The sequence below is a fragment of the Oryctolagus cuniculus genome, chromosome 1 (genome assembly GCF_051225735.1).
Source record: "Oryctolagus cuniculus isolate XC-2025 breed Fujian yellow rabbit chromosome 1, ASM5122573v1, whole genome shotgun sequence".
NCBI classification, from domain to species: domain Eukaryota; kingdom Metazoa; phylum Chordata; class Mammalia; order Lagomorpha; family Leporidae; genus Oryctolagus; species Oryctolagus cuniculus.
The window spans coordinates 56,676,224-56,687,256 of record NC_142867.1 but is presented as its reverse complement, the minus strand read 5'-3'; the positions used below and the strand labels follow the sequence as shown (position 1 = coordinate 56,687,256).

The window sequence follows — 11,033 nt, the reverse complement described above, 5'->3', positions numbered from 1 at the left end:
ACTTGGCGCCAGCCATTCAAGCGCGGGTTGTAAGGCCAGGTTTGGCTGACGTCAAGAGGAGGGGACGTCGCTAAGGCGGTTTCCTTTTGCGTCAGCTACCTGTGGGCCAATGGCAAGCCGAACTCGACCAGTGAGTGACGTAGTGGCAGCCCAATGGAGGATGGGGGCGGGTCTCAGTTTCGCTATGCGGGTTGCGGGGCCTGGGGGCCGGACGGCTGTTTCCTGTCCTGGTGCATGGTGGTCGGACGAAGGAATTGTTGGAAAATTTTCTCGGAGGTTCGTATATAAATGTGTTTTTACCCAGTGTGCATTATTCTCCGCCCGGCCGCCGCCCTCACCGCGGCGGCGCGGGCCCGCTTGGGCCCGGGCTCCAGCTCCGGCTCCTAAGCCTTAGCCACAGGCCCTGCCGATCCTACGGCCGGCCTCGGTAGCGGCGCCTGGGCAGAAGGGAGTTTATTAATAACCCGCGGCGGCCACTCTGGGGCGGCGGAGCTTTTCTCGCTGAGGACGCAACACCACCCCCCCCCCCCCGCCTCGTCTCAGCGCACTGCGCCCCGCCTGTTCCCCTCAGGGGACCGCTGAGGGGAGGGAGAGAAGGCGGGGAGGGTGGAGCCCTCGGGAGCCTGGTGGCGTTTCTCGGCCTGACCTCCGCGCGGATCGAGTCCCCAGGCACGCCGAGGCGGAGTTCTTCAGCTCGGACTCCGGGCCCACGGTTCGCGGCTGGCGCCGGCGGCAGGATTGACCCAAGGCCCGCTTGGGACCTGCCTACGGGTCGCACCCAGAATTTCTCCTAACAGGATCGTGGACAGATTTCTTGTTTCCCCTGCGTACTTTAGGTTTTTTTGAAAGGTCGCTGAGGCCTATCATAGAATATAAAAAATTGCCAATTTTATTATAATTCCTTTTCCCCAGTTTTGGCCAGAGTGAACAAGTCTGTATATTTATTTTATAGCGTTTGATAGTGGGACGTGAGCCAGGTTTTTTCCCTTCCCTCTTTGTTTTTTTGCACATTATAACGAAGAGAGTAGGGAAGAACATCATTGCAGACCCATTATTTGTTTAAAATTAGCCCAGCCTTTGGACTTTTCTAAATCAGCCGGTATAGTCAACTTGGGGATGTGGTGAGGCATTGTAGGTTTCACGTTATAGTCGGCTTTGTCTTTAATAAAAGGTGCGTGTTTGCTGTAGTTGACAAAAACCTGATTAGTATTTCATAGTTTTTTTTCTTTTGGAGTACTAGTTTAAGTTCATTGTTAAATGTGGTAAAGAAATAACATGAGTAGATCACCCAAATCATTGATTGGATGTATAATGTTATCCTGGCGTATTTTGAGTATTTGGGATTCTTTAATCGCCCGTTTTTTTCAACAACCTTCATTTAAAAAATTAAGTTTTATTGATGTAAGTCACATAACTTAGAATTCACCATTTACAGTGATAATGAGATAATTTAACATACACATTCATATTTCTACAGCCATCACCACAGTCAATTTTGGAACACGTTTATCTCCAAAAAGGAACTACCTATTAGCTGAAACTCCCCATTCCACCTCCCTCGATGCACACTCCCCACCGTAAACTGCATTTGCCTGTTCTAGCCATTTCCCATAAATGGAATCATACGGTTGGGCGTTTGTGATTTGCCAGGTTCATGGATGTTACAGCATGTATCAGTACTTCATTTCTTTTTGTTGACAAATAGTATTTCATTATGTGAACATACCACATTTTATTTAGCCATTCATCTGGGCATTGTGATTTCCACCCTATGGCTATACTTAATGCTTCTGCTAACATTTATGTATAAATTTTTGTGTAAACATTTTCATTTCTTGGGTATAGATACCTAAGAGTAGAATTGCTGTGTTATATGATAATTCTTTGTTGAGATTTTTGTGTAACGGTGAGACTTTTCCCAAGTAATCTTTACCATTTTCCTTTTCTTCCATTTGATGTGTAAAGTTTCCAATTTCTCCACATCCGTGCCAAACTTACTATCAGCCTTTGATTGTAGCCACCCTAGTGGATATGCAGTTTTGTCTCTTGTGTTTTTCATTTGCCTATTTTTTGTAGCTTATAATGTTGAGCCTTTTTTTTCATGTGCTTGCTAGAGAAATGCTGTATCATAAGTCCAATTTTAAAATTAGGTTATTTTTCTTGTTGAGTTCTAAGAGCTCTTTATACATTGCAGGTAGAACTCCCTTGTCAGATGTGTAATTTGCAGAATGTTCGTAGCCTGTTACTGACCGTTGGGCCACTGGGATAGTGCTATGAAGTGAGAGGTTTTTGTGTTCTTTTTTTTATGATTTATTTATTTGAAAGAGTTACAGAGAGAGAGAGAGAGAGAGAGATCTTCCATCTGCTGGTTCACTCCCAAATGGCTGTATTGGCTGAAGCTGAGCTGATCCAAAGCCAGGAGCCAGGAGCCAGGAGCTGCTTCTGCATCTCACACTTGGGTTCCCAAGCCCAAGGACTTTGGCCATCTTTTGCTGCTTTCCCAGGCACATTAGTAGAGTTGGATTGGAAGTGGAGCAGCAAGGACTGGAATGGGTGCCCATATGGGATCCTGGTGCCGCAGATGGCAGCTTAACCTGCTAAGCCACAGCGTAGGCCATATCTTGTTTTTCACAGAAAGATGACCTAGCTGCTTTGGGGGAATTGTACCTTTAATGTTACTTTAGCCTTAGATTATGTATAATGTATGTACAGCTTATGATCATTTGAGGAGAACTTTTTGAGTCCTGAAGTCCTGAGATTTTCATCATTTTTTAGTTTTTGTGATTTTATCTAGTTATGTCTTGGAGGGACTGGAAGTGTTGCTCAAATCAGTTTTTACCTAATTATGAATATTTTTGCCCCTTGCTTTGTATCAGAACAGTGACTTTTGAAATAGGATGCCTGTGGCCTTCTTCCTTTGTATATTTTAAAGGATTTTTTTAAGCAGATTTATTTATTTATTTGAAAGGTAGACCAACAGAGGTGGGGCAGTATCTTTCTTGGCTAATTCACTCCCAGATATCTGCAATAATGAGATTTGGGGCCGGCGCCGCGGCTCACTAGGCTAATCCTCTGCCTAGCGGCGCCGGCACACCGGGTTCTAGTCCCGGTCGGGGCACCGGATTCTGTCCCGGTTGCCCCTCTTCCAGGCCAGCCCTCTGCTGTGGCCAGGGAGTGCAGTGGAGCATGGCCCAGGTGCTTGGGCCCTGCACCCCATGGGAGACCAGGAAAAGCACCTGGCTCCTGCCATCGAATCAGCGCGGTGCGCCGGCCGCAGCGCGCCGGCCGCAGCGGCCATTGGAGGGTGAACCAACGGCAAAGGAAGACCTTTCTCTCTGTCTCTCTCTCTCACTGTCCACTCTGCCTGTCAAAAAATAAATAAATAAATAAATAAATAAATAAATAAATAAATAAAAAAGAGATTTGGGCCGGGCTGAAAAAAGGAGCCTAGAATTCCATCCTGGCTCTTGCCAAAAGGAACCAGCTCAAGCACTTGGGCTATCATGCACTACATTCCCAGGCACATTAACAGGGAGCCTGATTGGAAGTAGAGTTACCAAGACTGGAACTGGTACTTGGATATGGGGATGCCGATATTGCAAGTGGCACTTTAATCCGCTGTGACACATCAGTCCCAATATGATTACTTTTAATAGCTAGCTGGGTTTTTTCTTCCTTTGGTGGGAAGAAGGGGTAAGTCTTTAGGAGAAAGGATATTTAAAAAAAAAAAAAAAGATTTTATTTATTTGAGAGGTAGAGAGACAGGGAGAAATAGAGATCTTCCATCAGCTGACTTAAGCTCCAAATGGTCTCAACAGCCGGAGCTGGGCCTGTCCAAAGCCAGGGGCCAGGAGCTTCCACTGGGTCTCCCACGTGGGTTCAGGGGCCTAAGCATTTGGGGCATATTCCACTGCTTTCCCAGGCCATAAGCAGAGAGCTGGATTGGAAGAGGAGCAGCCAGGACACAAACTGGCACCCAAATGGGAAGCCTGTGCTGCAGGTGAAGAATTATACCACCATGCCATGGCGTCGGCCCTGAGAAAGGAAATTTTTAGGTTTTGGTGTCTCTTTCAGCCACCTGGAAAGAAATTCTTATGAGCAATCTTTTGCATATAAAATGTGCTTATAGTTTAGCTAGCTAGCTCAGCTTGGCTACAACTGGTAGGCACTTTTTTGTCAACTCTTAGTTACACTGATGTTGTGTTCAGTTTTCCCTTTTCAGTTTTAAATTGCTAATATGAAACTTAAAATCTCTAAAGGTATGCAGAAATGTTCAAGTATGTTCAGTGGAAGTAGTTATTTTCCACAGAAAGGATGTGCCCAGTGCTTCCATACTGTATTTTCCTCTGTCCTCTTTGGCATGCAAACACTCCGGTCTGCAGATTTTTTTTTTTTTTTTTTTGACAGGTAGAGTTATAGACAGTGAGAGAGGAAGACAGAGAGAAAGGTCTTCTCTCCATTGGTTCTCTCCCCAAATGGTCACCACGGCCGGTGCTACACTGATCTAAAGCCAGGAGACAGGCGCTTCCTCCTGGTCTCCCATGTGGGTGCAGGGGCCCAAGCACTTGGGCCATCCTCCACTGCCCTCCTGGGCAACAGCAGAGAGCTGGACTGGAAGAGGAGCAACCAGGACTGGAACCCGGCGCCCATATGGGATGCTGGCGCAGGCGGAGGATTAACCAAGTGAGCCATGGCGCCGGCCCAGTGTCTGCAGATCTTAAAAACAATTAGTGACTGGGGCCGACGCTGTGGCACAGCAGGTAAAGCCGCAGCCTGCAGTGCTGGCATCCCACATGAGCACTGGTTTGAGTCCTGGCTGCTTCACTTCCAATCCAGCTCTCTGCTGTGGCCTGGAAAGGCAGTGGAGGATGGCCCAGGTCCTTGGGCCCCTGCACCTGCATGGGAGAGTCTGGCTCCTGGCTTCGGATCAGCTTAGCTCCAGCCGCTGTGGCCATTTAAAGAGTGAACCGGCAGATGGAAGACCTCTCTCTGCCTCTCTGTAATTCTGCCTTTCAAATAAATAAATAAATCATTAAAAAAAAACAGTGACTAATTTTGAAAAACATTTTTACTGCTGTTCTTTAGTGCCAGTTAATCTGAAGCATAGTGTAAGATCTATAAAAAATGATCCTCTGCACTAAAATGTGTGAATGAGGATTGTTATTTGCATTAAATTTATTTTGTTCATTTAAGTGAGAGAGAGAGAGAGACCTCAGGAGAGCCTGGACTGCCTTCCGATCCACTGGTTCATTCCCCAAATGCCTTCAATGGGTGGGTCTGGGCTGTGGCCAGAACTGGGAGCAAGGAACTTAATTCAGGTCTCCTGTGCGGGTGGCAGGGCTCAACTACTTGAGCCATCACCAGCGTCCCGCTTTAGTAGGAAGCTGGGGTCAGGAGCTGGAGCCAAGAATTCAGCCCAGGTACTGTGATGTGGAATGTGACATCTTAACTGCTGGTCTGAACTCCTACCCTTCACCTATTACTTTGATTTAAAGATTGAGAGGTAAATATTTCGCTCAGTGGTTATGAAGCCACTTAAGACCATGCATCCCATATTGTAGTTCCTGGTTCAAGTCCTGGCCCCACTTCCAATCCAGCTTCCTGCTAATGAGCACTCTGGAGGGTAGCAGGTGATGGCTCAAGTACTTGAGTCTCTGCTGCATATCTCAGAGACCCACACTGCGTTCCAGTCTCCTGCCAGCCCTTGCTATTACAGGCATTTGGGAGTGAATCAGCAAATGGAAGATCTCTCTTTCCCTCTCTCTTTTGCCTTTCAAATAAAGTGAAGATAAAAATAAATATTTAAATGGTCTTACTTTACTCAATGAATAAAGTTAAAAGGGTTTACTTAAATGTGTTTATAATAGAAATACCACATTTGGCACTTTTTATTGTGATTCAAGTTTTTTTTTTTTTTTCAAATTGAAAAAATTCTAGTATTTCAAAGCTATTATAATATTCATGGGGGGCCGGGCGCCCGCTGCTCACTAGGATAATCCTCCACCTTGCAGCGCCAGCACACCTGGTTTTAGTCCCGGTCGGGGTGCCGGATTCTGTCCCGGTTGCCCCTCTTCCAGGCCAGCTCTCTGCTGTGGCCTGGGAAGGCAGTGGAGGATGGCCCGAGTACTTGGGTCCTGCACCCCGTGGGAGACCAGGAGAAGTACCTGGCTCCTGCCATCGGAGCAACGCGGTGTGCTGGCCGCAGCGCGCCACGCGCTGCGGCCTTGGAAGGTGAACCAATGGCAAAGGAAGACCTTTCTCTCTGTCTCTCTCTCTCACTGTCCACTCTGCCTGTCAGAAAATAAAAAAAAATTCATGGGTTATTGAAAATGGGGTGAGACTGAGAAGGTGATTTGAAAATAAAGTACACTGATTCAGAGTAGAATTATTCCTCCAAATAGAAAATCTGAATACTTTTTAAGATGAGATTTGCTTTTTCCATCACTTAGACTAAACAGGAAGACAGAATGGGAGAAAATACTGCAACTCATGTATCTGATTAAGGATTAATATCCAGAATATATAAAGAACTTTTACATCTCAACAATAGAAAGGCTTCTCAGTTTTTAATGTAAGGAAAGGATCTTACTAGACCTAAGTATGCCAAAGGTCATTTTTTAAAAAAGATTTATTTGAAAGGCATAGCTGCACAGAAAAGACATTGTCCAGTGGCTGATCCACTTACCAAATAACTCAACACCTGAATCTGGACCAGGCCAAAGCCAAGAGCCAGGAATTCCATCCTGGTTTCTTGGATGGCAGGAGCCCTACTGCTTGGGCCATCTTCTGTCTTTCCAGCTAAATTAAAGAGAAGCTGGATCAGAAGTAGAGTAGCCAGGACTTGAACTGGCGCTGTGATATGGGATGCCAGTGTCACAGCAGTACAAACTATGCTTTATCCACAGCTTTACCCACTGTGCCACAATGCTGGTCTCTACCAAAGATCATTAAGCATGTGGAAAGTTGTCCAACATTATTAGCCTTTAGGAGAATGCAAACGAAAACAACAGTGAGATACCACTTCATACTTACTAGGTTGCTATAATTAAAAAAAAAAATACTGAAAATAAGTGTTATGTAGGATGTAGAGAAATTGGAACCCTTATTCATTGCTAGTGGGAAAGTGAAATGCTGTAGCACTTTGGAAAAGTTTGATTATTCTTCAACAAGTAAAGGGGGCTGGCTTTGTGGCACAGTGGGTTAAGTCACATCTTTCGATGCTGGCATCCCATCCATACCAGAGTGCCAATTTATTTCAGCCACTCCATTCCTGTTCCACCTTCCTGCTAATGGGTCTGGAAAGGCAGTGGTAGGTGGCCCAAGTGCTTGGGCCCTTGATTCCCATGTGGGAGACCCAGACGGAGTTCCTGGCTCCTAGCTTCAGCCTGACTTAATCCTGGCCATTGTGATCATTTGAGGAATGAACCAGCAGATTGAAGATTTCTGTCTCTCTCTTTCTCTCTCTCTCTCCCTCCCTCCCCTTCTCCTCGATTTCTTCTCTCTCTCTCTCTTTCTCTCTCTCTCTCTCTCTCTCTGTCGTTCTCCTTTTCAAATATACAAATCTTTTAAAAGAAAAAAGAAGGTTGAACATAGAGTTACCACATGACCCAGGAATTCCATTCCTCATTGTATATATACACAAGAGAAATGAAACCTTTGTCTACACAAAAGTTGTATACAAATGTCTCTACAAGCATTATGTATAATAGTCAAAAGGTGGACACAACCCAAATGTCCATCAGTATGTGCAGGAACAAATAAAATGTCATATGCATATGATAGAATGAAATTCTGCATTGAATTGCAGTGCTGCAATGAGTGATACGTGGAGAATGAAATCTCCGTCTCCCTGCCATTCCCTCTCTCCCTCTTTCTTGATTTCAAAGAAATGAATAAGTAAATCTTTAAAAAAAAATCTGAAGTTACACTGTAGTAATCGTTGCACAACTGTTTGAGTATAGTAAAGATACTGAATTATTCACCTTAAATGGATACATGTTAGGGTATATGATTTATATCTCTGCAAAGGTTGTTTTTTTTTTAATAAAGAAAAACGAGGAACATTCCTCATGAATAACTCATCTCCAAAGTTCTTTTTTTTTTTCCTTGCTTTCTTGTATGGCAGTACTCTTGTAGTAATACCAGAAAAATAGGGAATAAGACAGAGGTACATTCAAGTATAATCACTTCTCATTTATCTCAAAGCAATGAGGAAGCATTAATGGCAACAATGTGTATATGCAAGGTGCTGTTATCCTCAGTAGCTCTCTGTGGGATGCAATTAGCCTTTTACAGAAAAGGGAACTATGTCACAGAGCAGTTAAGTAACTTGCCATTAGTCATATAAATAATATGTGGTGGCTGGCTCCGCGGCTCAATAGGCTAATCCTCCGCCTGCGGCGCCAGCACACCAGGTTCTAGTCCCGGTCGGGGTGCCGGATTCTGTCCCGGTTGCCCCTCTTCCAGGCCAGCTCTCTGCTGTGGCCCGGGAGTGCAGTGGAGGATGGCCCAAGTGCTTGGGCCCTGCACCCCATGGGAGAAGCACCTGGCTCCTGCCTTCTGATCAGCGCCGGCTGCAGCGGCCATTGGAGGGTGAACCAACGGTAAAGGAAGACCTTTCTAAACTCTGTCTCTCTCTCATTGTCCGTTCTGCCTGTCAAAAAAATAAAGTAAAAAAAAAAACAATATGTGGTAAAATGAGAATTTGAAGTAGGATGTATATGTGGTAAAATGAGAATTTGAAGTAGGATGTCTGTGTACAGCATCTTCATTCTTAAGTATCTCTTATGCCAGCGCCGTGGCTCACTAGGCTAATCCTCCGCCTTGCGGCGCCGGCACACCGGGTTCTAGTCCCGGTCGGGGTGCCAGATTCTGTCCCAGTTGCCCCTCTTCCAGGCCAGCTCTCTGCTGTGGCCAGGGAGTGCAGTGGAGGATGACCCAAGTGCGTGGGCCCTGCACCCCATGGGAGACCAGGAGAAGCACCTGGCTCCTGCCATCGGATTAGCACAGCGCGCCTGCCGCTGCGGCCATTAGAGGGTGAACCAATGGAAAAGGAAGACCTTTCTCTCTGTCTATCTCTCTCACTGTCCACTCTGCCTGTCAAAAAAAAAAAAAAAGTATCTCTTATAAACATTCCCTCCTAGGCATAACCTACCAGTTAAGTAACTAAGTTGGTGATCAGAGCCAGTTGGCAGTTAGATAAGGAGTTTGTGGAGGGGTCAGTACTGTGATGCAGTGACTTAAATCGCTGCTTGCAATGCCAGCATCCCATATAGGTGCCAGTTCAAGTCCTGGCTGCTCCACTTCCCATCCAGCTCCCTGCTAATGCACATGGGAAAGTAGCAGATGACCCAAGTACTTGGGTCCCTGTAACCATGTGAGAGACTCAGATGGAGTTCCTGGCTTCTGGATTTGGCCTTGCCTAGCCCCAGCCAAGGCAATCATTTGAGGAGCAAACCAGCAGATGGAAGATATCTCTCCTTCTCTGTAAACTCTGCCTTTCAAATAAATTAATACTGTTTTTTAAAGTTTGTAGAATTAAAATAATAGTTTATTTTGGTGCAAGAAAAATTTGAAATCCATACATAATTAGGAGTCTTCAAAATTTCATAGAAAATGGATATTATGGGGAAAAAAAACTTCCTGGATTTCAATTTTTTAAAGATATGCTTGTTTGAAAGGCAGAGTGACAGAGAGAAAGGGAGAGAAAGAGGGAGAAAGAGGTAGATTTCCATCCACTGGTTCAATCCCCAAATGGCCATAACTCCTGGGGCTGAGTTACGCCAAAGGCAGGAGATTGGAACTCCATCAGGTTCTCCAATGTGGGTGGCAGGGGCCAAAGCACTTGCACTATCTTCTGCTGCTTTCGCAAGTGCATTAGGAGGGAGCTGGATCTGAAGGAGGGCAGCCAGGACTGGAACTAGCCCTCATGAGGTGCCAGCATTGCAGGCAGCTGCTTAAACCACTTCTCCACAAGGTTGGCCCAGCTTATTCCTCTTGATTGTTGTGTAGGTACTATTATACTGTAGAGATTTATTATAACTGTCTTAGCTCTTCTTTTCTGATGGATGTTTAGATTCCTTCCAATTCAGAATTATCATACTATAAACATTCTTTTAAAGAAGATTTATTTTATTTAAAAAAGTTAGGAGAGACAGAGAGATCTTCCATATGCTGGTTCACTCCCAAAATGACCACAACAGCTGGGGCCAGACCATGCCAAAGACAGAAGCCTAGAACTCCAGCCGGGTCTCTCATGTGGGTCGCAGGGCCCAAGTGTTTGAGCCATCCACTGCTGCTTTCCCAGGGACATTAGCAGGGAGCTGGATTGAAAGTGGAGCAGCTGAGACTTGAATAGACATTCTTGTAGGATTCTGGTATTGTAGGTGGTGGGCGGATTAACCTACTGCGCTGCAATGCTGGCCCCAACTGTGAACATTCTTGTACAGATGCTTTTCGGAATGTATGTTTTTATTTCTTGGTTAAATACATTGAATTTTATATTAAAATAGAGATTAACATCTTAAAAGTTTCAGTAGAGTTAGAGATAGAAACTAGACAGTAGTGGGAAATCAAGAAGTATTCTTAGCAACGTCTTTTTGTTTGTTTTTTGTTTTTTAAAGCAACAACTTTGAAGGAAATTAGCTATGATAAGGAAAGAGAGGGGCCGGCTACTATACCTGGGAATGCAGCAGAAGATGGCCTAAGTCTTTGGGTCCCTGCACCCACGTGACAAACCTGGATGGATTTAGGCTCCTGGCTTTGGCTTGGCCCATTCCCGGCCATTACAGCAGATGTAAGATCTCTCTCTCTCCACCTCTCCATTGTTCTTTGTAACTCTGCCTTTCAAATAAATAAATAAATATTAAAAGAAAAAAAAAGAAGAAGAAAAGGAGGGCTAGAAGCTGAGTAAGAGGTGAGAATTTGCTTTTTTTATTTTTGTTGTTTTAAAATTGTTGTTGAGAAGGAAATGGAAGCAGGGGCAGGGTGGGTTGTTTGCAGCCCCCACCCACCCACCCAGAAAGCCAGATGCC

The 11,033-nt window shown here is 45.1% G+C and overlaps 1 protein-coding gene across 12 annotated transcripts in view; it reads left to right on the top strand.

Moving 5' to 3' along the window:
• Window positions 1–138: 138 nt before the first annotated feature.
• ZNF143 (zinc finger protein 143) overlaps window positions 139–11,033 on the top strand; it is a 51,951-nt gene continuing 41,056 nt past the window's right edge. For 5 of the 12 annotated variants that reach the window (XR_016231446.1, XM_070073532.2, XM_070073519.2 and 2 more), the window contains exons 1-2: window positions 161–276; window positions 10,623–10,915. Coding sequence is in view for 2 of the 12 variants with exons in the window: in XM_008266024.5 (XP_008264246.3) it covers window positions 154–276 (123 nt within the window). In the remaining 10 variants the exon portion in view is untranslated. Of the gene's footprint in view, window positions 277–10,622; window positions 10,916–11,033 lie in introns of all 12 variants that reach the window. The other 7 variants (XR_016231445.1, XR_016231444.1, XM_008266024.5 and 4 more) reach the window with 3 other exon arrangements.